This window comes from Trichechus manatus, unplaced genomic scaffold (assembly GCF_000243295.1).
Source record: "Trichechus manatus latirostris isolate Lorelei unplaced genomic scaffold, TriManLat1.0 scaffold00145, whole genome shotgun sequence".
Lineage (NCBI taxonomy): Eukaryota > Metazoa > Chordata > Mammalia > Sirenia > Trichechidae > Trichechus > Trichechus manatus.
The window spans coordinates 1,119,769-1,143,560 of record NW_004444081.1 but is presented as its reverse complement, the minus strand read 5'-3'; the positions used below and the strand labels follow the sequence as shown (position 1 = coordinate 1,143,560).

The window sequence follows — 23,792 nt, the reverse complement described above, 5'->3', positions numbered from 1 at the left end:
TCCAGCTCTGTCCAGAACCCTCTGTTGTGATCCTGGTCAGAGCAGTCAGTGGTGGTAGCCGGGCACCATCTAGCTGTACTGGGCCCCTTTTCAAGTTTTTTTCATTTCTTTTTTTAAAACTCTGCCTTCTGTTAGCAAAATATTGCTGAATCTAATTTGTTTCCAACTTAAGATTCTCTCCTTTTGCTTGGTGAAGTTAACACATTTACATTATAACGTTTTCTACTGGAAATTATTTCTGCCATCTTATTAATTTTTTATGTTTACCATACATTTTGTTTCTTTTTTCTTCCTTTTCTGACTTCCATTGAATTGATCAAATTTACCTCTACTGACTCAGAGGCACCATTTTAAAAAATTTTTGTGGTTACCCCTACATTAATACCTCTATTTTTGTTTATTTTTCTCTATGATATTTCAAGTATATAAACTATTATTATTTAGCATAGTTTCATTTCTTTTTTGTCGTCATCACCAACCACACTTGATTTTCTGGTATTACTTAAGGTTTTAATTATGTCAGTATGTACTTCTTTTGGGTCTCTTGTCACTTAAATAACAGTAAACTTCTGAGTCAATTACTCACCCTTCCTTCGAAGTACATAGTACTCTCCTGAGTTTATTTCTCTTGTCAGAATATCACCTCCAAGAGTATCTTCAAAGATGGTATTTAAGTAGTAAACCTTTTGCAGCCTTGTATAGGAGTCCCTGGGTGGTGCAAATGGTTAAGTGCTCAACTGCTAGCTGAAAGATTGATGGGTTTGAACCCACCCAAAGGTGCCTTGGATGACAGGCTTGGTGATCTGCTTCCAAAAGGTCACGGCCTTGAAAACCCTACGGAGCAGTCCTACTCTGCACACATGGGGTTGCCATGAGTTGGAATTGATGGCAACCAACAATAACAACATGCCTCATAATATCTTCATTTTCCATTCATTTAAATGATAGTTTAACTGGATATAAAAATTGTAGGTTTGGAGTTCTTTCGCTTCAACAATGTAAAAAGAAATTAAGCCATTATGTTGTATCATGATTCTTATTGAGATGTCTAATGTCAATCAGATTCTCCTTCATGTGCCCTTTTTTTCTGGAAGTTTTAAAGATGGTCTGTCTTTATAACCTTAAATTTCACTGTGATGTGTCTGTGTGTGTGTGTGTGTGTGTGTGTGTGTCTGTGTGTGTGTGTTTTTCCTCTTCCTGTTTGAAACCCTATACACTTTCACTCTTAGGATCTTAATCTTTCTTTACTTTTGGAGACTTATTCTTTTTTTCAAATATTTCCTCCTCTTCTTTTATTTTTATCTCTGGAATCCCTAGTTGAGGAATGTCATCTCTTTTATTTCTTCCTCTACATATCTAGCTCCATATTACCTGTTTATGATCTTAGGACAACTACAAGCCTCTCTAAAATGCAGATAGTATTCATCTCATAAATACATGTTACTTATTTTTGTCATGAAAAGCCACCTCTTGCAGAATTTAGTCACCAGAATCTGCAGTGCCCAAAGCAAGCCATAAGATGTCAGACAACGACCAAGAAAACAAGGCCCACTCGGTTTTTAAGCACTGTTGAATAACCACGGCAGTGACACAACCCGAAACATTCCCCTGGCAGATATTCTCAGGACAGTACTCACTTCCTCCCATTTGAATGCTTAATCTTCAGTGTCAATAACGGGATTAGGGTATGAGCCAGTTTTCCCTGAGTTTTCAAGAGAAGTACACCTGACACTCCTGATCCAGCTGAAATCCTTGCAATGCAGAGTAGATTCTTGGCAAAACACTTACGGATGACTGTTTTAAGGAGACATTAGAGTCCGCTTTTTCACTCACTCGTTGAATGACTTTGGGCAAGTTGCTGAAACTCCTAAGCCTCTGGTCAGCCTCATCTAGAATATGGGGGTAATGATTCTTACGCATAAGGTTATCGTGGGGATTCAGTGAGGTGATGCTAGCACAAGTTAACATTAAAAAAAAAGTCTTCGCTGTTTCTTCTTCTGTAAAATGAGGGGCGTGGGAAAGGCATCTCTAAATTCCCACCCTACATGAATATTCAATGTTTAATAACATTGCATTTGTCCCTGGAGAAGGACCATCTCAAAAAGATGTTTCTGGGCCATGAACATTTCCTGGATTTATCAGACTGATAAATGGAATGGAAATAGAGCAGAGCCACGTGGTGGTGGGGAAGATGCCTGCCTTTAAGTTCTGAAAACCTAGGCCTTCAGGTCTGGTTTTTGCCTTTTATCGGTTGTAAGACTCAGGCAATCTGCTTAACTATTAGTCTCAGTTTACTCAACTGTAAATTGGGACTGAAATACTTACCTCACAAAATGTGAGGATTAATGAGATTATTTGTGTTAATCTCGTTGAATTTAGTAAGGTATTATCTGCACCTGAAAAGTGGGTTTAATAATATCTCCTTTGCAGGATTATTGAGAAAAACAAATGAGATAATGTATGTAAATTGATTAGCATAATCCCAGGTATATATAGGAGCTTTAACTATGTAAAAAAGCACCAATTAATAGCAAAGCCTAAAACTATAAAATATGAATATTAAGAACTATAATTCAGAGAAGTATGAGCGGCAACTATCAGGGTTGGGCAGGTGAGATCCTTCTCACATTAGGCTGGACTTAAGTACCTGCTTCTGTCGGCTCCACCACAAGGTGGTACCTGTCCAGGGAGCAGAATTAATGAAGGCTGTGGCTAGAGACAAATGAGCTACGACTGGCCCATTAATCATTTTCTGCCTTGAAAAATGGCCTCAGTCAATCTTTCTCTGTGCCACCAGCTGGTGATCAGGGACAGACACTGCCTGAGGCTGTAAGGTGAGGGGAGAGCAGGGGATGATGTTGATCTACCTCAGACCTCAGTGGGAGCCCAGTCTAGACTGTTTCACTATACAGTATTACATATAATTTAAAAAAAAAAAAAAAAACCAAACCAGTTGTTGTCAAGTTGACTCTGACTCATGGCAACCCCGTATGTATCAGAGTAGAACTGTGCTCCATAGGGTTTTCAATGGCTGTGATCTTTTGGGTGTAGATCACCAGGTCTTTCTTCCACGGTGCCTCTGGGTGGATTCAAATCACCAAGCTTTTGATTGGAGCTGAGCACTTAATCGTTTGCACCACCCAAGGACTCTATATTATAATATAAATATCACAAATTAAATTATAAGTTTCTTGAGTTTCCTTCAGTTCCAAGCACATCTTTATTGAGCTCCTATGAGGTGCCTGGGACTGTTCGGCCCTGAGAAGTAGGAGATGAAGATGACAGTCTCTGCCATTGAGTAGCTCAGAGACTGGTGGGAGAGACACAGGGAGACAGCTACTTTCCTTGTCATTTGGAAAGAGCCACGTGGAGGAACGCATAGGATGCCACCAGAGAGCAGAGGAGGGGCTCTTAGTCCAACCTGAGGTTGGGGGTGGTGTCAGGGAAGGAATCCTGGAGGGAGGGATGGCTGAGCTGAAATCTGAAGGAAGAGTTAGCATAGCCTGGCAAAGTTAGAGGAAAGAGAAAGGAAGGAGAAGGATGACCAGGCAGATGGCCCACCTTGAGCAAAGGCACAGAAGCAGCTCTGAGCAGTTTGGGGTTACTAGGGTATTAGAGGAGCCCTAGTGGTGCAGTGGTTAAGAGATCGGCTGCTAACCAAAAGGTCAGCTGTTCGAATCTACCAGCCTCTCCTTGGAAACCCTATGAGGCAATTCTACTCTGTCCTATTGGGTCACTATGAGCCAGAATCAACTTAACGGCAACGGGTTTGGTTTTTTGGTTTGGGACACTGGAGCAGAGAGGCAGTAGTGGCAGATGAAGCTGGCAAGATTGGGTTGTAGATGATCTAGAGCACAGAGAACCACCTTACACCTCTCCTGAGTGCTCCACAGCAGGGCTTCCCAGGCCAGTCACAATTATTTAAAACCAAAAAACCAAACCAGTTACCCGTTTTTCTCATTTTCTCATTAGTAGGAAGTCAGTTTGAATCATGGCAACCTCAGGTGTTGCAGAGTAGAACTGTGCTCCGTAAGATTTTCAAGGCTGTGACCTTTCAGAAGCTGATGGCCAGGCCTATCTTACGATGTATGAAGACGGGGGGGAGAGGCATGGGCAGGGCCACTGACCACAGCCTCACCTTTCAGCGTTATTATGTACGAAATCACTTCCCACCTGGCCTATACAGCCTCCCCAGAAGACTCGGCTCCTAGAAACGTCACACTTTGGTCAACTCTAAAGAGAATTTGCCAGGTCTGCTGGGAAGACTTTTTCTGACAAACTCGACACAGAGGACCCAGATTTCAAATCGAGCAAGGTGGTTAACAGAATTTACCAGACACCGGGAGACTGCCAGGAAGTTAATATGAAATGGTAGTCCAGACTTTTCCAGAGTTGTCCTCCCCAGCAAGAAGGTCCGTCCATTGTGGGCCCACGATGAAATGGGAGCTCATCCACGTTTGCTGGAGCTGAAGGCCCTTCACAAGCCTGATGGTGTTCACGTCCCTCTGTATCACAGCCAACCATCACTGGCCCTATGGGTGGCCTGGACCAATCCAAACCAGTTGCACGATAACCCCAGAGAGTTGTTACAAGTTGTCCTGAGTTAGCCCACAAAGCAGGCTAAACACTTGCCTGTGCTTGGACATTAAACCAAGGCCACAGGAGTTAATAAGCATGATCATGGAGAGGATAAGGTGGCAAACACGGGGGATAGGGGTGCTTAAGGAAAAAAGGCAGCTAGCAGCAGATGGCGCTGCCAACAGCTGATTGGATAAACACAGTAAAAAAAAAAAGTTGCAGTTGTTCTGAGTGTTTTTTTTTTTTTTTTTGGTCTATTCTGAGGGAAAAACACTGGCAGTGTGTGCTGCTGTGTAACAGACAGATTCCTCAGGCAACTCCCACCAAGACAAAAGCAGCCTGGTGTGTTTGAGTTGGTCCTTAAATATTTCCTCCAGTTTGTTTCCCTGTCTGTGTTGTTATTAACCAAGTGCTCGTTTCAAGGGGTAAGCCTCCCCAGGCTCCCTTGAGCTGGACTATTTATCATGGCAGCAGCTGGAGATAAGCTGGACACAAAGAAGATTTGTGTCTCAGGAGGGTCAGTCCCTAGATACGGAGAGTGGAGGAATTTTCTCATTAGTAGGAAGTCAGTGGTGGGGACTCTGGACTTTCAATGCGTCTCCCAGTGCAAATGGCAGCGGGGAGGAGGGCATCCTGGAGGCGTAAAATACTGGATGCTTTTGCTGGACAACTTAAATTGAAGTTTCCAGAGTGGATTTCCTTGGGAGAGATGAAAAGACACTAAATGCCATCTGCATTTATGAAGTGGTCTATTGGGAGGCGGGGATTCATCTGCTAGCGCTGTATTTCTTCGTGTGCACTTAATTACTTGTTACCACTCACGGGGGAGCCCCAGCGTGGGCTCCAGATAGCGCACCCCCAAGCCTGGCAGTGGCCCCAGCAGGGGAGCACTGCTGAGTGAGTGTGGCCCAGGGGACCTGAGTGCTACATCCTCAAAGAGAAGCCATCACTGAGTCGCCACCCCCAGCCAAGCTGGACTGGGAAACTCAGGATACCATGGGGTGGTAGGGATGGGGTGGTGGGAGCACAGGAAGTCCAGGCACAGAGTTCTAGAACACTGCCAGGATCCCACTGATCTCCAAGGGGTTCCAAAGTCTAAAAGTAGAGTAAATTGACTAAGAAGGAGTTCTCTGAGTTTGGGGCAGCATTGGAGGTGCAGTCCTAGATTAGCTGATTCCATAAATTCTGAATCCAACCTGGGGTTCCTACCAACATATGCATGGTCTAATTGTCAGTTTCCTTCAGCCACTGTGTAGGCAGACTAAGCCCTGAGGAAGCAGTCAGTTGAAATTAATCCCACGTGGTGCTTCCACTATAACTTTCATATCCTGCTAAAGTAGCCTGTTAGCAGAATGCCTAGGAGGATATCCTCATCTGTTGTCAGTATGGTGAGAGAGAAAACCATGTATCACTTCCCCACACCGTTATCACAGTGCCCCAGACAGCACTTAGCTCAGGGTAAACCAAAACCAAACCAGTTGCCGTCAAGTTGATTCCAACTCATGGTGACCCCATGTGTGTCAGAGTAAAACTGTGCCCCATAGGGTTTTCAATGGCTGATTTTTCAAAAGTAGATCACCAGGCTTTTCTTCCAAGGTGCCTCTGGTGGACTCAAATCTCCAACCTTTCCGTTAGCAGCAAGTGCATTAACTATTTGCACCATCCAGGGACTCTCTAGCTCATGGTAAACCAAAACCAAAACCACTGCTGTTGAGTCGATTCCAACTCATAGTGACCCTATAGAACAGAGTAGAACTGTCCCATAGGGCTTCCAAGGAGCAGATGGTGGATTCGAACTGCTGACCTTTTGGTTAGCAGCTGTAGCTCTTAACCACTGCACCACCAGCTCATGGTAAGGGGTTGGATATACTGTCAGAATAAGTGCATCTCTGGATCCCAGCACCTAGAAGAATGGCTCAGCTTAGGGCAAACACTAAAACACATGACATGTGCACATCCATTTTCACACTGAAAAATGTCCTCAAAATTTTCACCTTTACACTACAATTTTTCAGACTTCATCTTCGCCCAAAATAACTACTTTGCATAACAGTAGGAAAGAAAGGCATATTAAAGGCACATTTCACACCTGAATGACTGCAGTAGCAGATTCGGAAGCCATCCAATGAGAGAGATCTCCTGAAGAATAGTCACTGGAGCACAGGCTTAGAGAAAAAAGTTGCTATTGTATTTTCAAAGCCTTTTCTCCATGCATGGAATATGTTGGATTGGTTTTTATATTACTCCTGCCTTCCCAAACAACATGATGCACCCCACTGCCGAGAAAACGAGCAATCTCGGAGAGCCTGGTTGTTCTCCTCCGGTGCCTCGTCTGAGAAATGAAGTGTGGGGGTGGGATTAGCTGCAGAGAAGGCTAGAGACTTAGCTCATGCCTGAGACACTTCTGATACACAGCCAGGGGATCCCTGTGTGCCAAACTGAGAACCCAACCCCAGGGGCAAATGATGAGGGGTGGGCAGAAATGCCCCATCCTCCTCACTTTAGAAAGGTTTCTAATGTTTAGAAATGCTTCTGTGAACAGACTAAATAACTTTTCCCTTCTTTTTCCCACTTTCTTCCCTTTAAGAAGGTTAAAGCCCTGGCCCGTTTTTAGCTGTGTGGGTTCTCTGGGTCCCTGGATCTGACATTGGTCTGGGGGCAGCAGTGAGGCCAAGGGCTTCTCCTGGATCTAACACCGGTCTGGGGGCAGCAGTGAAGCCAATGGGCTCCAGGCCAGCTCTCCTGGAAAGCCACATTCTCTCCATCAGTGGGCATCAAGGTCAGCCCTACCTCGGGGAGAAGGCCCGTGAGAGCAATTGCGAGTACCTGAGTGAGCAGCTCTGGGCAATTTACTGGCATTTACTGGTGATGACTCCCTTTGAGAATGTGACAGAAGCTCTGCTCCTCTCAGAAGAATGTATGTACACACACACAGCTCCATCCCTAACTTGATGAAGGAGGGCTATGGATCCCAGGCTAAGAACCACTGGCTTACAAGACGATTCCATGGTCCCTTGCTTTCCTCCTGCCACTCCGAGGAGGACGGTCCTACCTGTGTGCACATGCCTGATGTCCCTGGAAGGGTGATGGGTCAGGGTTGGAAGAAGAGGGTCACTTTCATAGCTATAAGTCATTTAGGGGAACAAATGACACCATATCTTGAAAGACTCTTTTTACTCAAGGGTCGTAGGCTGGGGGTCTGGCAGTAGCTGCCATCTTCCTTCCATTCCTTTCTCCTCCATCTTCCTCTCCCAGCTTCACAAGAACAAAATGCCAATGCTCGTCACCAGACAAGAAAACCTTACTCCCCGTCAGTCAGGAGAAGAAACAAAACAAGCAAACCAAACTAAATCATTTTATTGTGCAGTTTCCTTCTACCAGAAAATTACTAAAAATATAAATATAAAATCTCTAGAAAATACTCAGAATACATCTATGATCTTCCTCCCCAAATCGGGGGCCAACCTCCTTTTTCTTCCTTTGTTCATCAACGTATTGCATGTCTGTCTTCATATCATCCGCATACGTAACACATTCACAGATACATTTCTCTCCGTGCAGGGAATACACTATCCTCCTGCCAGGTTCTAGAAGCTCAACTTGTGGTCTATCAGGGTAAAGCTATGTGCTGAATACAGGGATAGGGTGAGGTTGGGAGAGTAATGGGGAGAAAAGACTCTGTGGCCGCAACTTCCTTATGTGGAGATAGATGGGTCCTTCATTCTTCCTCATTACCCAGCCCTCATGATGACCGGACCACCCAAAAGGGTGGCTCACAGAGAAGCTGGACTACCTGGGAGTTTTGTGTGTGGTTGCCAAGCTGCCAGCAGGAAGGTCAGGCTGTTGAGATGGAACAGAAAAGTAGGTGCGGCTTTGGATAGGAGAGGTGGTCTGAGCCCATGCCCTCAACAGGAAAGATTAGTACTTGTTGCTCCTGCTGGGTTCTGGGTGGCACTTGACTCGTAGAACCAGCCATATCTGCAGCATCTAGGACCAGATTTCAGCCTCAGAGAACCCCCAATGTAGCAGCATCACCCCCTGTAGCATGGGGGATGGCTGAGGTGTAGAGATCAGAGGGGCCAAATTGAGCAGGGTCCCGAGCCCTCTTCTTCAGTATCAGACACTGGTCTAAAGAGCTCTGCAGTCACCCTGGGAGTGGTCCTGGGACAACCCGGTAGGATCCGTTTGTTGATCCTGTGTCTGAGGTCCAGGACTTCAGCAGAGGTTGGGTGTGGCGTGGAGAGCAGGGTGCTTAAGTAGCCGAGACCTGCAACTTCTGTATCTATGGCTGGTGCCTGCTAAGTTTCCCATCAAAGAAGCAAATGGAGCTTTTGGTATGGAAAGCTCAAATCAAGTGGACTTGATCCCAGGATATGTATTTAGCTGTCCTACCCCCACCCCGAATAGCAACCCATCATGGGGACGGCACAGGGTGGGCCATTGTTTTGTGCTGTGGTGGGTGGGATCGCCGCAAGTTGGGGGTCAACCTGATGGCAGCTAATAACAAGATTGACCACCACTCCAACCTCTATCTGTGTGCTTTGAGTGAAAGCCCAAAGCATCCTGGGAAAACTCACAGGACCCAAAATGCTGGTTGTGAGACCTTCTCTGACCTTTAAGGCCATATATCACATCCTGTGACGTTCTTGGGGCCCTGGTGGCACAGTGGTTGAGCATTTGGCTGCTAACCAAAAGGTCAGCAGTTCGAATCCACCAGCCGCTCCTTGGAAACCCTAGGGGGCAGTTCTACCCTGTCCTATAGGGTCGCTATGAGTTGGAATCGACTCAACAGCAATGGGTTTAGTGACGTTCTTGGAGAAAGGCAGGATGCACATATTCAGTAGTGCTTCTGCTCACTTAAGGCCCTTATGGGGGAGGGGAGGCAAGGCTTCGCTGTGAGCATGGGTTTTGAGCATTGCTTCTGGGGAAATGGAAGACATGGTAGAAGAAAAGGGGGTGAGAGGGCTGTGGAAAGTCACAGGGCTGCAGAAGAACACAGGAAGGGCGGCCAGTGGAACCCACTGTAGCTCCCAGTTCTGCAGGAGTTAGCTTGGGTATTCTGTATTGCAGGGGCGGTGGGAGGGTAGCAGGGGCTTGGTGATGAGATGAATTGGGAGGTGAGCTCTGGGATCTTGGGTGGGAAGGTCAGAGAATGAATAGGAAAGGGGAGGCAACAGGAATCCCAGGAAAGGACTGCCCAGCGGCATGGCAGCATCTCTCCCCAGTGTCTCTCCCAGATGGGCAGGGCTGGGGCAGGCACCCTCAGTGGTGGGCTGGGCCCCGCCCCCAGGCAGCACTCACTTTGTGCTCTACATCTAACTAGAGCGGAAACACCTAAAGAATCCCAGGTGACAAGGCAACAAGGCTGCCGCTGGGTGTCAGGCCTGGTAAGCATCTCCTCTGGACCCCACCCACTGGTAGAAGCAGATTGGCCTCCAGGGGCCTACGCTGTATTTGGATCAGGAGGAGTGGTGGCTGGCTTGGTCAGGGTCAGGGGTACAGCTTTCAGGTCAGAGCCCATCATCAAGCCTAACCCATCATTCCTCCTCCAGCTCGATTCCTCCCAGGCATGGAGCCTCTGGGGTATCAAGGAGGAAAGGGAAGGGAGGAGAGACTGGGAGGGAGGAGAGCTGGGGAGCAGGCACAGCACATGGGAGACAGGCAAAGGGAACTCCTGCAAGACCCATCCTCCTGGGCTGGTGGTCCTGCAGATCACCTGGAAACTAGGGCCAGCTTGGGAGCGTAGGAGCTCCAGTATCCACAGGCTGCAGCCAGCACCCAGAGAAGCTTATTGAAAATTTAGGATCAGGGATGGTACCCAAGTCCATCGGATAGCACCCGAGTCCTTTTGCCACTCTGCACACTGGCTTTTTAACTGGGGCTCTGGCTCTGTAACCTCCCGAGATGGGAGAATCAGCTCTGTGCAAGGAAGACAAGGGCGGTGGGAGCTGGGGGAAGTGCCATGTGCACAGTGGAGAAGGAAGCAGAGGAGAGGGGAGCAGTGTTCAGCAGGGAAGAGAAAAGGCTCTACTCGAAGGACAGCAAGTCTGGGTGAGGGCCTTCATTGTCAAGGCTGGAGGTCCGTGCCTGAGAAGGCGGGCTACCGTCCTCCGGGGGCTCAGCCAGGCTGATGGGGCTCAGGCTGAGTTTGAGGCCATTTCTCTCCATGAGGTCAGGGGAGGAGGCCCTTCGCCACTCAGTCATCTTCAGCTTGGATTCGCCCTGGCTGTCCTTGTGGATTAGGTCAGGTACCGACAGGGAGACCTCTCCATTGGGCAGGGCCTCGCCCTTCTCTGCCATTTCCATGGTGACCTCTAGCTGGGACGTGTCTGCTGGGGCGAACTCTCTTGGAGCAAGTGTGGAGGAAGGGGAGTCCTGGGGCAGCCCAAGTGACAGCTCTGTCCCATACTCCAGGTTACTCAGGACAGGCTGTGACGAAATCAGCATGTCCTGGGTGGTCTTCAGGGCCCGGGGGGTTCGCTTCTTGGTTACGGGTGGTGGAGGATCCAGTCGTGGGAATGCTTCTTGCAGGGCTGACCTGTTTAAGGTTGATGACAATAAGCACACACGCTTTAAGGGTGGTGAGACACCCATCCGCCCTGCACTCCTGCTTCTCCAACTCCACTTTCCACTCGCCTGTCCAATGAGTGCTGAATCCTTTGGGCTCTCATTCTCAGTTTAGCATGTAGGTCTTAGCAACGTGAGCAGAACAACTAGCTCCTGGCCTTTACATCCTCACTCAGTGTTCATCGGGGACAGGATAAAAACCACCAGTGAACTGTATGTCAGAAACATGGGCATGCCTTTGGGGAAGGTATTTCTACAGAGTATCAGAACCTATGCAGTAAGCCTTTTGAAGGACATTACCACCTCAGAAGCACAGGGGTTTAAAACAAGGCCTGGGAAGGACCTGTAGGTATGAGATGGAAGAATGGGAGGGCTGCCCAGCAAGGCTCTCCCCCAAATCTCTCACCACCCCTGCTTCAGTGCGTTCTGACATACAGACTAGAGCAGTGGTTGTCGGGTGTGGCTGGGCATCAAAATCCACCTGGAGGGCTTCTGGGCCATCCCCGGGCCTGCACCTGACCCCTGGTGTTGCTGACTCAATAGATCTGGATGGGAGCCAGGCATCTGTATTTTCAAAGCTTCTCCAGGTGATTCTAGCGCAGAGCCATGATGGACAGCACTGCTACTGCACCTTGAAGATCTGGCTGAAGCTATAGATTGTAGACTGTTACCGGCTGGGGTATCCCAGCCGGACAGACCACACTGGTGATTACAGCACTGTGAGGGGGTGGCTGCCTGCAGGGTTAAGGGTGAGGACCCCGACAGGTTCTGCATTTAGTGGACTCCTAACCATCATCTGGCTCTGCTGCTTCTACCTAGGAAGCTCCTGAGGCCAAAGGATCTACACTGGCAATGACCGTTTCTATGTTACTGCTCAATGAACATGGACACAAGCCTGATTTATTCTTAAGCATCTGGAACATTTCCCTTTGAAAACCACTTCGTTGATGTTGTGTGCCGTCAAGTCCACTCCGACTCATAGTGACCCTATAGAACAGAGTAGAACTGCCCCATAGAGTTTCCTAGGCTGTAATCTTTATGGGAGCAGACTGCCACATCTTTCTCCCATGGAGCAACTGGTGGGTTGAACTGCCGACTTTTTGATTAGCAGCCAAGCATTTAACCACTGCGCTACCAGGGCTCCTTCCAAAAACTTTAGGGTTCTAAATTATAACATATAGTTAGTTTAAAGGGTCGTACAAAGCATGTTTATGAGAGCGTATTTAAAGACTAAGGTCTGCCTGACCCAAGCCATGGTGTTTTCAATGCATGTGAAAGCTGGACAATGAATAAGGAAGACCGAAGAAGAAGAATTGATGCATTTGAATTATGGTGTTGGCGAAGAATATTGAATATACCATGGACTTCCAGAAGAAAGAATAAATCTGTCTTGGAAGAAGTACAGGCAGAATGCTCCTTAGAAGCAAGGATGGTGAAATTTTGTCTCATGTACTTTGGACGTGTTATCAGGAGGGACTAGTCCCTGGAGAAGGACATCATGCTTGGTAACGCAGGTGGTCAGCGAAAAAGAGGAAGATCCTCAATGAGATGGATTGTCAGAGTGGTTGCAACAATGGGCTCAAACATAGCCACTATTGCAGGACGGCACAGCACTGGGCAGTGTGTCTGTTTTACAGAGGGTTGCTATGAGTGGGAACTGACTTGACAGCACCTAACAACAGCAATCCAAAGCCGTGTTTATGATAGTGTGTCTGACAGTGCAGAATTTTGTCCTTAACCACTCCCTTACTTTTTCTACCTTAATCATGTATTAATCTCTAAAGGGGATGCTGTGTGATTTTCTGGTTTGGTTCCCTGCAGACAGATGAGGGTCAGAATCACCAATCCCAGCATTCAAAGGGCAATGAGTCCAACCTCCCAACTGAATCCCGATGCTCACTGCAGGATCTCTGCCACACCTACATCAACCTTCTCAAACAGGCCTAAGGCCAGGAGACTAACTTCTGCCCAATGAATCCATCTTTTAACAGCTCTCCATCTTGGGAAGAAGTTCCTTATGTTGGGCTAAAACTGGCCCCTTTCCAGATTCACCCTCTGAATAGATTTACACCCTGGGTCAACAGAACAAGGCTAATCTTTCTTCCACAAGTGAGTCCTGGGATTAAGACATCAACTCCAAAGTAGACTTGGGGTCGAACCCAGCTCTGCCAGTTACTAACTTTGTGACCACCAGTAACTCACTTCACCTCTCTGAACTTGAATTATCTGCAAAGTGGAGACAGTGTACTCTACCTTATAGGGATGTTGGGAGGATTAGGTAAAATGATGCAACTAAAGTATTTAGCACAGTGCCAAGAACATGACAGAGGCACAGTAAATGTCAGCTGTGGTTACAGAGGTTGAAGCTAGCACCCATGAACATCACCCATTCCTTCAGCTGTTCTTCTTATGACAATTCTGCACCCCTTCATCAGAGTTGCTCTTCCCTGGAGACCTTCAGTAGAGGTACCTCAGCAGAGCTGCAGGAATACTGAAGGGGTATACACTCACCGCTCGTCTTCTAGACAGGCCCCCGATGCCACATCAACCCCACTTGCTAGTTCAGCGCCTGCGGTCTTGTTGATCTCCATCACGCCCACACCACCAAGGCTCGAGGGCTCTTTCCTCCTCAGGAAGTCATTCATTTTGGCCCCCATGGCTTTGCCCAGGTTCTTGAGGTGCTGGCTGCTGCCCACCCAGAGTCCTGGCCCACCAGGCTCCACAGGACCTAGAGCGACAGAGCTGGGGGCTGCAGACCTGGACAAGTGGGGAAAGGAACAGCTCGACTGCAGCTTTGGAGTGAGGGCTGTATTCAAGTTCTCAAACATGCTGTGGTCAACTATGGACAAAGAGGGAGAGACGGAGAAATGGATGAGTACAGGGTCAGAGGGACCTTTGACCATAAGCCTCTGCTTTGTCTGAAACTTGTGACTTCATAAGCCTTTGGAAATATTCAAGAAAGAACCAGCAAAGACACTCTTGAACATTCCCAACCTAGTTTTCCTGATAGGACTTGGGGCCAGAAATTCTAGTTCTGTCCCATTCAAGTTAATCAGTGACTAACTCTACCCATGGAAAAGCTAACTGATCCCTTGAAACCTGCTTGCTTGACTCATAGCTTGACTTCTTTACCTTGGGGTCACTGGGCCTTTTGATGCCCCCCCCCCAAAAAAAAGAGAATAAAGTAATGAAATATGGCATTTTTACATCACTGTGAGTACATGTCAAACTGTGCTCTGTGATTCAGGAACTGAGACAGATGCTGGTGAAGGGATGGCAAGTATGAGGCTTGGTGTTGGAAGCTCCCTATCAAAAAGCCACCTGCATAGCACATTTCTCCATGGGAAACGGGCCAGCAGATGCTCACTTCCCCTGAGGTAGGGTGAATGGGGCTAGCTACATGCAGGGATTCAGACTCAGTTCACATCAAATGGACAAGCACTCGGTGCCAGTGATGCAGGAGCATCTTGACAAAAAACAGCTCACTTCATCCTCACGACAACCTAGTGAGGTGGGCGTGGTAAGCCACCTATTTACAGATGAGGAACGAGGGGCTCAGAATAATTAACTATCATGTCAGAAGTCATACAACCAATAGCTGGTGAGCCTGGGACTAGAACTCAGGTCTTCTAATCCAAAGCTCAGGGATCTTTCCACTACCGTGCCCTTCCTTAGACCATGGAACAGCTGCCTAAACATGCCTGGTTGATGGTCCTTCTCTCAGGGATCTCTCTTTGGCTCAAAAATTTAACTCAGAGAGTTGGTGTAGACCCACTGGGGGGCAGAGGCCAGAGTCTGGTACACAGTAAGTCCTCAATAAATATCTTGAGTTGAATTTTGCAAATGGAAAATTGTGGAGGCCAAGAAAGTAGCTCCATGGTTTGTTGTTGGAGTGGCTGGAACCTGGGCTTGGGGCTCTAGACACACTGGCCACGCTCGCACAGGGGCATTCTTTCCTCACCTGAAGATCCAGCTCAGTTTTCCAGGTAGCTAGATCCATTCTAATGCCTTGGAACCAGGCCTGTGGTTTCTGTCCTTACCTACCCTCAGATGTTGTGTCAAACTTGAAGAAGAGGCTACATTTGGTCGCTATGCTCCTCTCCTTGTCAACACCGCTGCTAAGTGTCTACTCTCACTGAGCCTTTCTAAAAGTATCTGAGGTTAAGGTGTACTTTCTCTTCTGTCAAAGCTTTTTGCATAAAGCTGTTCCCTCTGCCCTGCCCTGCTGAGTCTTGGGGCCAGGAGTAGCATTTCTCTTTATCGTGGTTTCAGCAGAGACAACTCCTCTGGGTCAGCTACTTAGATAGCCATATTCCGAGGGTCTCTGGGTGGAAGGGAGGAAGCTGTGGGAAGAGGAGTGGAGAGCTCCCTCTGTGAATGAGCTCTATGGTCTTCACCTCTGTAATTGCCCTGAACCCATGAGCAGGCGCAAGCATCAGTGCAGGGGAGGCAATGCCAGGGAACTCAGTTGAGGGCATCCCTGGGATACAGGGAGCAGGGCTCGCTGATTCAAGCCGTGCTAGACTCACAGGCATAGATGGACCCCATGAGTGGGAGTTCCCATCTAGCCTCACAACAGGGCCATCAACTCCTTATTATTCACTTAACAGTGTATCTTGCCTCATAATCCACATTCTTCTCATTCTTCTTTAATCATGAAACCTTTAAACTAGCAGAGGAGCCCTTGGAAACAAAAATATTTAACAATTTCCCCCCAACTCAGAAAGTACTTGGGTCACCATGGAACCAGGGCAAATGTTCCAGAGAGGTACATTGGGGAAATATCTCATTGTTTCCTGGCTCATATTTTTATGTTGTGGTTTCCTTACTGGCTTAAAGTGAATGTTCAGAGCAGGCACACTCATTTTTAAAAGTGTAAGTACCAAAACCACTTGTCAAAGTGATTTCTAGATTGTGGGCCCCATTATTATCATTATTAAAACACATTCTAATAAACAAATAACTTTGGATTATGCACCATTTTGGAATTTCTGTACTTGCTCTCTAACCTTCAGAACTTAGTCTATAAAATATACCAAATTCTTAATTAACTTAAAGATAGCCCATTATACACTCTCTTATACAATTCTCTAAATCTTTCTGGTAAATATACCTTGTTGGCGTTAGTAAAAGGGTGGGTTCCTTGAGGGGATATAGAATCTTAAGTGCTTTTTATCTCCTAAAATTCCTAGCAAAGGGCCTTGTAAGCGTTTGCTAAATTACTGTAGTTTAACTGGATTGACTTTTATATGAATGCTTAAAATTTGACTGCATAAGGGGCTGACATTTTAGGGAAAGTGCTCCCAAGCCTTTTTTCCACTTACAAAAGCCCTCCAAAAACTCCCACACAGGAACGGCCCCCAGGGGCTGTTGAGTTCAAGCCAGGAGAAACTGCCCTCCTTCCCAAAGTGGGACTCTGGCTGGAGCGTCTTTTACCCCCATATCCCAAGGATACACAATGAGCCCATTTCCTGTTTATAACCCCCAAACTCTGTCCCCTCCCTTCCTCAGGACTAGAGGCTTGGTGGTTCAGAAAATAATGGTGATGGAGGGCAGAAAGATGACTGGACCCAGGCTGGGTGGCCCTCCCAGCAGCACCCCCCAACATGCATATACCCAAGCAGAGGGGGGCACCTGGGACGTTAAGTTATCCATAGGAAAGAGAGTATCTTACCTGACTGAGAAAGGGGCTCGGAAAGCAGGTGGGAAACAAATGAGAGAGAGACACATTTTATGTAGTGACCAACTGCTGTGAGAGTGTCACCTCCTGCCTGGGCGGCCAGGAACAACACACCCAGAGGATATAGCACCTCCTGTTACTAGGCGCATATCAAACCCCCGAAACACCAGGTTCCCACAAACTCTTCAATAACTAAACCAAAACATGTTTGTGTTTTTAAAACTCTATAAACAGACACTAAGAGATTTAGCCTGCCATATTTTCTCCAATAACTTGAACCCTCTTCACATTAAATATATACGAAGTTCCTAGTTGTCAGTGGGAGACACGTGATGGGTCAAGGCAGAATGAAATTCCAAGTCCTCTGGAGCTACTCAGCATCACTCATGACTATGCTATTTTCCACATGTAAATCACTAGGTTTTAGACCGGAAAGATGTTCATCCACTCCAACTGTCTAAATAAACAAAACGAAAAACCAAGTGGCAGAGAGGTTTGCCCAATATCCCACAGGAAGCTAACGGCAGAGTGGGGATTAGAATTTACGTATGCTGATTCCCAGACCTGTGACCTTTGTCTCCACCACGCTGCTCCAAACGTCAATGCCAATACTCTCCAAGTTGCCAAAGCATGCAGCTTCTATTTACTTCCCAACTGGCTCTAATGTTCCAAACCAGGTGCTGTGGATTGAATTGTGTCCCCCAAAATATGTGTTGTAAATCCTGACCCCTATACCTGCGGTTATAATCCCATCTGGGAACAGGCTTTCTTCGTTATGTTAATGAGACAGTATTAGTGTAGGGTGTGTCTTAAACCAATCTCTTTTGAGTAAAAGAGATTCAACAATCAAGCAGGCAGAGATAGGAGAAGACAGATGTCAAGCTACATGAAGATCGCCCAGGAGCAGACGCTCAAGAGACAAGGACCTTCCTCCAGAGCTGACAAAGACAGAAAGCCTTCTTCTAGAGCCAAACCAAAAAAATAAATCTGTTGACGTCGAGTCGATTCTGACTCACAGTGACCCTACAGGACGGAGAAGAACGGCCCCATGGGGTTTCCAAGGAGCAGCTGGTGGATTTGAACTACCGAGCTTTTGGTTAGCAGCCTGAACTCTTAACCACTATGCCACCAGGGCCCCCCTCCTAGAGCCAGCACCCTGAATTTGGACTTCTAATCTCCAAACAGTGAGAAAATAAATTTCTGTTTGTTAAAGCCACCCACTGGTGGTATTTCTGTTATAGCAGCACTAGATAACTAAGACATCAGAGAATGAGGGAGGAACACAAGGGAAATTATGTTCTCCACATTGTCTTTCAAATGCTTAAGTCCTAGGACTAAATACAGGCAGGAAGACAACTCTGGGCTGTTGTGTGCAGAAGTGGATGTACACTCACACTCATATACTCCATGCCACTGCAAAACGAGCCCACTGCCACTTCAGAGTAGGCTGTATCTTTCCCACAGAGCAGCGATTGACACCACTTCCAGGTGATCTGGAACAGGATGCTTTCAGCTTACCTTCACAATCATCTTCCACCCAGACTCCACATCCCACTAGTGTGCTTCTAGGTTGTTACAAATGACAAAAGTGAAGCAAAGATAAAGGCAACTCCTGCTTCTCCAGAGTCCGTAGTGTCAACAGCAAACTGACCTTTGCTTACATTGAGCAAGATGATATTGAGTAAGCTTCTCATTTTTAGTCACTTCCCCAAAACAGAAACAGTGACCACTTAAAACAATACCTGATACCTATTCTTAGGGAGTATATTGAGGTATTTCGGCATAATAGGTCATGATGTTTGTAACTTACCTTCAAATAGTTCAGAAAAAACAATTACGGATATTCACATGCACACAGAGAGAAAGAACTGATCAAACAGATGGGGTATAAGGTTAACAATAGGTAAATATGGATACAGGGTACGTGGATGTTCCTTGTACTTATTTTTTGCAACTTTTTATAAGCTTGAAATTACTTCCAAAGGAAGCATAAAAAATATACCCCAAACCAAAAACTAAAACAAAACAATAAAAAGTATTTGGCAGTGAGGTTAGGCAGCGGAGAGAGAAGAAAAGTAAGAGGGTCATTCAGAGAGGACACAGCTGGTGGGTGGTGGCAGGGACTACACAGAAAAGTGAAAGGGGGACAGATAGATAACATCAGTCAACTACCTCTATGCTAGTCTTCCCTCCCTCTGGGTATTCTCAGTCAGGACAGGCCACTGAGGAATACAGCAAGTCAAAAAATCTGAAAAAATGTTTTAGTTAATCTTGTCTCACAATAGACTCCATTCCATGTACCTAAGGGGTGACCTAGCTGGTGAGTGGAATCATGTGATCTTCTTGTGATGTCAACTGTGCTCAGAATGTTTATTGTCTGGACAACCAGACCAGCCTCTTGGGAGCAGATGTGCACTCTCCATACCCTACAGTAGTCAGAATATGGAGAACTTCTCATTCCTCAGCATTTCTGGGCCGCGAATCCCTTCCTCTGCCATGAGCACTTTTCCTGATATTATATCCTCCCGTGCCACCAGCTTACCAGGTAAACTCTGGTGCCACTAGGGCCACAAAGATGTGGTTTATTTTTGATGCTTTTAACTGAGTACTGGACCACACCATGTGACAGGACCACGATTTAGTGAGAAAGTCAAATTACACAGGGGGAGACAGTAACTTTTCAAAATACTGCATTCGTGGTAAGTTCCTGCTGTTTATTCATTTCTGGCAAGGTAAAAATGGGGGGAAACATTTGTTGTCCAAGTTTCCACCCCCTAGAATCTGCATAAGATCTCAAGGTGGCAGTCTATGTAAGGAGTACGTGCTAGTTTCAGTTGTTCTGGCAGAATGGAGACCTAGACTTGTCAAGCCATCAGTAGGAACGTTAAGAGGCAGGGTAACGGAGGAGCACGGTGCGGAATGAAGCTGCACGCTCCCAGAACCTGCTACTCAAAGTATGGTCCACGGACCTGCAACATCAGCACCACTTGGGGGCTTGCTAGAAATGTAGAACCTCAGGCTCAATCCAGACCCCAGACCTGCTGAATCAGAACCTGCATTTTTAACAAGATCCCCATGTGGTTCCTCTAACCACTAACATTTGAGAAGTTCTGCTCTGTGGAGTAGTTCTCCTAAATATCCGTTTGCCTATACACACGACATTTATAAATGTTTCCCCAACTGTGCATAGTCACTGCTCTGGGGTTTGAGGCATGTCCACTTCTATCCAAGTGTTAGAGGCCACTTCAGGGTATGATAGGCAGCTAGGGTCCACCTGAACCCTTTCTGGCTGTGGCTGTGAGATGTTTCACTAGAGAATCAGGCTTCTCATCCTCAAAGGGACCATGTAATACATCCAGCCAATGACCAGAGCACCCTTACTGAACCCTGGTTCCCAGATCACCTAGAGGCCGGCAATAGAGGGAAGTCACACGTGTGGTGAGCTTCAGGAAGCTCTGGTGAGGGGTGGGCCAGGCTTGTCATCTGGACCCATGACTTAAATTCCCCTTTGGAGAGGATCTTTCCTGGCTCCATTTGGAATTCCCCAGGATGCCGATCTGGATGCAAGAGAGGTCATTGTTATGCTTTCGCTTTGAGATGTCTCGAAGTACCGAGGTTGAGCCTCTAGGTATGTCTAGGGGAATGCCAAGAAGAGGACTCCCAGACTTGCTTAGCTCACCAGAGGGTCTCTTTTGTAACCCAGACATCACAAAGCCTGCGGTACCTGCTGAGGCCTCCGGCCCAGCTCAGGCCCTGCCACCCCAGTACCCAAGCAGAGCTCTCCACCAGCACAGGGTACATAACACGGTGCTCTCACCAGGTGAGGCCTTTTCGACTCTGGGTGGGCACGTGTGACACGCTGGGGTGCACAGGGCTGCTCCCTTAAGGGGAAGGGTGCTTGAAGCCAGATACATGTGCTGCATCTGCACCTGCAGGCCCCTATCTGGCCTGGTCAGGCCCTGTGGCGGCCTCCTGCCTCTCTCCTCCTGCCTCTCTAGCTGGTATGTAGAAGCAATTTCTGCCCTAGTGGGCTGTTGAGGGAAGATAGGCAGTGAGGCAGGCAAAAAGGTCACAACCAGACAACAATGATGGAAAGAGGGACTGTCCAGTTGTCCTGAGCCACCTGTCCGTGTCCATCCTTACAGGAAGCAGAGGGCAAGGTGTCTCCAGGGAGAGACCAAACCAGTTGCCGTGGAGTTGATTTCAACTCATAGCCCCCATGTGTGTCAGAGTAGAACTGTGTTCCATAGGGTTTCTGGTGGCTGATTTTTCAGAAGTAAATCACCAGGCCTTTCCTCCAAGTCATCTCTGAGAAGACTCGACCCTCCAACCTTTCAGTCAGGAGTCAAGCGCATTAATTGTTTACACCACCTAGGGACTCCCCAGGGAGGGAAGGGTCACACAAATACCAAGGCCTATTGATTGAAAGACGACTCTCTTGAACAGGGATGGAACTACCGTTCATGCCAACAGAAAAAGAAAGAAGCAAGAACCAATGCCTTAGACTGCTCTCCCCACCCCATCTTTCACCTGCTCCCAACAAAGGTGGGGCTGATGTAATCAGAGGTCATGCCTGACTGCTTGCCCTCATGCCTTTCTGCACCTCCCCACGGCCTCTAGCCACCCCAGGCCTTACTGCTCCCTATCTGAGGCTGAAGGCTCAGACCCAGCCCTTTCCTTTGCAGACTGCACAGTGGGGGACACCCAGAACGGAGAGCAGCTGAGGCGGAACTGCACCATCTACCGGCCCTGGTTCTCCCCTTACAGCTACTTCGTGTGTACGGACAAGGAGAGCCACCTGGAGGCCTACAACTTCCCAGAGGTGCAGCGGGACGAGGGCAGGGGGGACAGCTGCCTTCCTGAGGACATAGCTGAGAGTGTCTGTTCGTCATCCTCCTCCCCAGAGAACACTTGCCCCCGAGAGGCAACCAAGAAATCCAGGCATGGCCTGGACTCCATGGACTACATCACGTCCCAGGACATCCTAATGGCCTCTAAGTGGCACCCAGCCCAGCAGAACGGCTACAAGTGCGCGGCCTGCTGCCGCATGTACCCCACCCTGCACTCACTCAAGAGCCACATCAAGGGGGGCTTCAAGGAGGGCTTCAGCTGCAAGGTGTACTATCGAAAGCTCAAAACCCTCTGGGGCAAGGAGCAAAAGGCCCGGCCAGGGGACAGGCTCGCCTCAGGTAACTGCCAAGCCTTCAAGTAGTCCTGCTGGGTGGTGGCAGCCATTTTGTTAGTGGACACCTCAGGTAAATAGGGAATGAAGCCTATTTATGTCTCTGGGGAGACACCAATAAATCAAAGTTAGTCACAGCCTTCTGTCAAGTCTGAGGTCACGCTGCAGCACCTGCTGTCCTTCCCAGTCTCCACTCCACTTCCCGTCACCTAACAGTTGCCTAGCAACACCAGGCCCACCTCCCTGACTCTTCCTTTTTTAAAAGACAATATCTGAAGATAGTGGTTCTCAAAGTGAGGTTCCCAGACCAGCAGCATCGGCATCACCTGGGAACTTATAGAAATGAAATTCTCAGGCCCCACCCCAGACCTACTGAATTGGAAGCTTTGGGGGTGGAGCCAGCAATTTGCATTTGAACCAGCCCTCCAGGTGACTCTGATGAAGTTCCAGTTTGAGAACCACTGCTGTAGGAACCTAGCCTTCTTGTGGGTCCCTTGCCCCATGCTAGGGGTAGACTCACACTGAAGTGAGAAGGGGTTGAGTGCCTCTCCTGGTCACGTGGGAAAGCCTCCCCAGGAGAATCTCTGCCCCATGTGAAAGTCTTCTTAAATATTAGCTCTTTCGAGGGGTATAACAGGGAGGACAATATGCCCTTATGCAGAAGAGGCAAATATAACTGCTCATCCCCACCACACACACCACGGTCATTCATTTACAAGGGGCATCGCTCACAGAAGCAGAACAAAAGCATTTGGATCCAGGTGACATCTTCCCATGGCTGCTTCAAGTCATATCAGAATGGGCCAGTTAATGTGAAAACACTGCTTCCTATTACCAAGTAATGTGGCCGCGGACATCCCTGAGCTCACTGACACCTCCGCCCATGAAGGTGGGTGGGCATCAGGGATGCAGTGAGGACATGTTTTGCCCATTTTGTGGTTCAAAAAGAAGAGCTAAATGGTGGTCTTATTTTTTGACCTTATTTGCCTCATTTCGCTTCCCAATGACTGAGTGGGTCCTTTCACCACAGGGGGGCATTTCCTTCCAGGGACCCTGAACAGCAACCCTCCCTGTGTCTTCTGCCTTCCTCTTTGGTTGGCCCAAAGGTGAGGTAGAGGGTGGTTGTATATTAACTCTTTCTGAATCTTCACTCTAAAGTTTAGCAGAGCTTCTTCAGCTTATTATTGTGCAGCTAAAATATCACTTGTGATTCTTTCGTTCCCCAGAGTGTGAGGCAAGCTGGGCTCAAATCCCATCCCATCCTATGCTGTGTGAATTCACCCTGCCCCTTCTGCCCCACCCTTGCTCTGCATACTATCCATCCTCCCAGACCCAACCGCTAGGCCATTAATGGCAGGGAGGGCCTGCAAACTCACTCTCCCAACTGCTCTTCTGACCTGGGCCTAGCAAAGGACCAGACTTAACAAACTCTGCCTTTAAAACAGCTAAAAGTTCCCGCCCAAGTAATCTGGTTTCCATAATGTAGGTTCTCTGAGATCCTGCAGCTCCTTGTTTCTCTAGCGCTCCCTTCTCTACCAGCATTCCTCCTCCCCTTCTGAGCTGTGTTCCCTTCTAGGTGGGTGTGGGGAGGATGTGCTGCCCCCAGTACGGGCATGTCCAGAATTGGCCCACGCAGACTCCTCCCAACTACGTATTTCAGACACTTGCCTCGTAAGCAGTGAAAACTCATAATACTGATGATCGTGGTTATATTTGAAAATACAATCTGATGCGGTACTTTTCCAAGCACTTAAAACTTGCTGCTACTGTCCACGATATTCCAAT

General features: G+C 47.7%; 2 protein-coding genes across 3 annotated transcripts in view; one reads left to right on the top strand and one right to left on the bottom strand.

Annotated features, from left to right (window-relative positions):
- Positions 1–10,555: 10,555 nt before the first annotated feature.
- The window catches only part of CUNH1orf226 (chromosome unknown C1orf226 homolog), a 429,537-nt gene continuing 416,300 nt past the window's right edge, over positions 10,556–23,792 (bottom strand). The window contains exons 1-3 of one of the 2 annotated variants that reach the window (XM_023740018.1): positions 18,344–18,679; positions 13,657–13,984; positions 10,556–11,116 (exon numbers count right to left, since the gene is read on the bottom strand). In XM_023740018.1, coding sequence (XP_023595786.1) covers positions 10,606–11,116; positions 13,657–13,973 — 828 coding nt within the window. In that variant the 5' untranslated portion in view covers positions 13,974–13,984; positions 18,344–18,679 and the 3' untranslated portion in view covers positions 10,556–10,605. Of the gene's footprint in view, positions 11,117–13,656; positions 13,985–18,343; positions 18,680–23,792 lie in introns of those variants that run through there. The other variant, XM_004385750.2, reaches the window with a different exon arrangement.
- On the top strand, positions 19,023–22,037 carry SPATA46 (spermatogenesis associated 46). The gene is made up of 3 exons (XM_004385751.3): positions 19,023–19,370; positions 20,529–20,645; positions 21,511–22,037. The coding sequence occupies exons 1-3, from the start codon at positions 19,268–19,270 to the stop codon at positions 22,035–22,037; spliced, it is 747 nt and encodes a 248-aa protein (XP_004385808.1). The 5' UTR covers positions 19,023–19,267.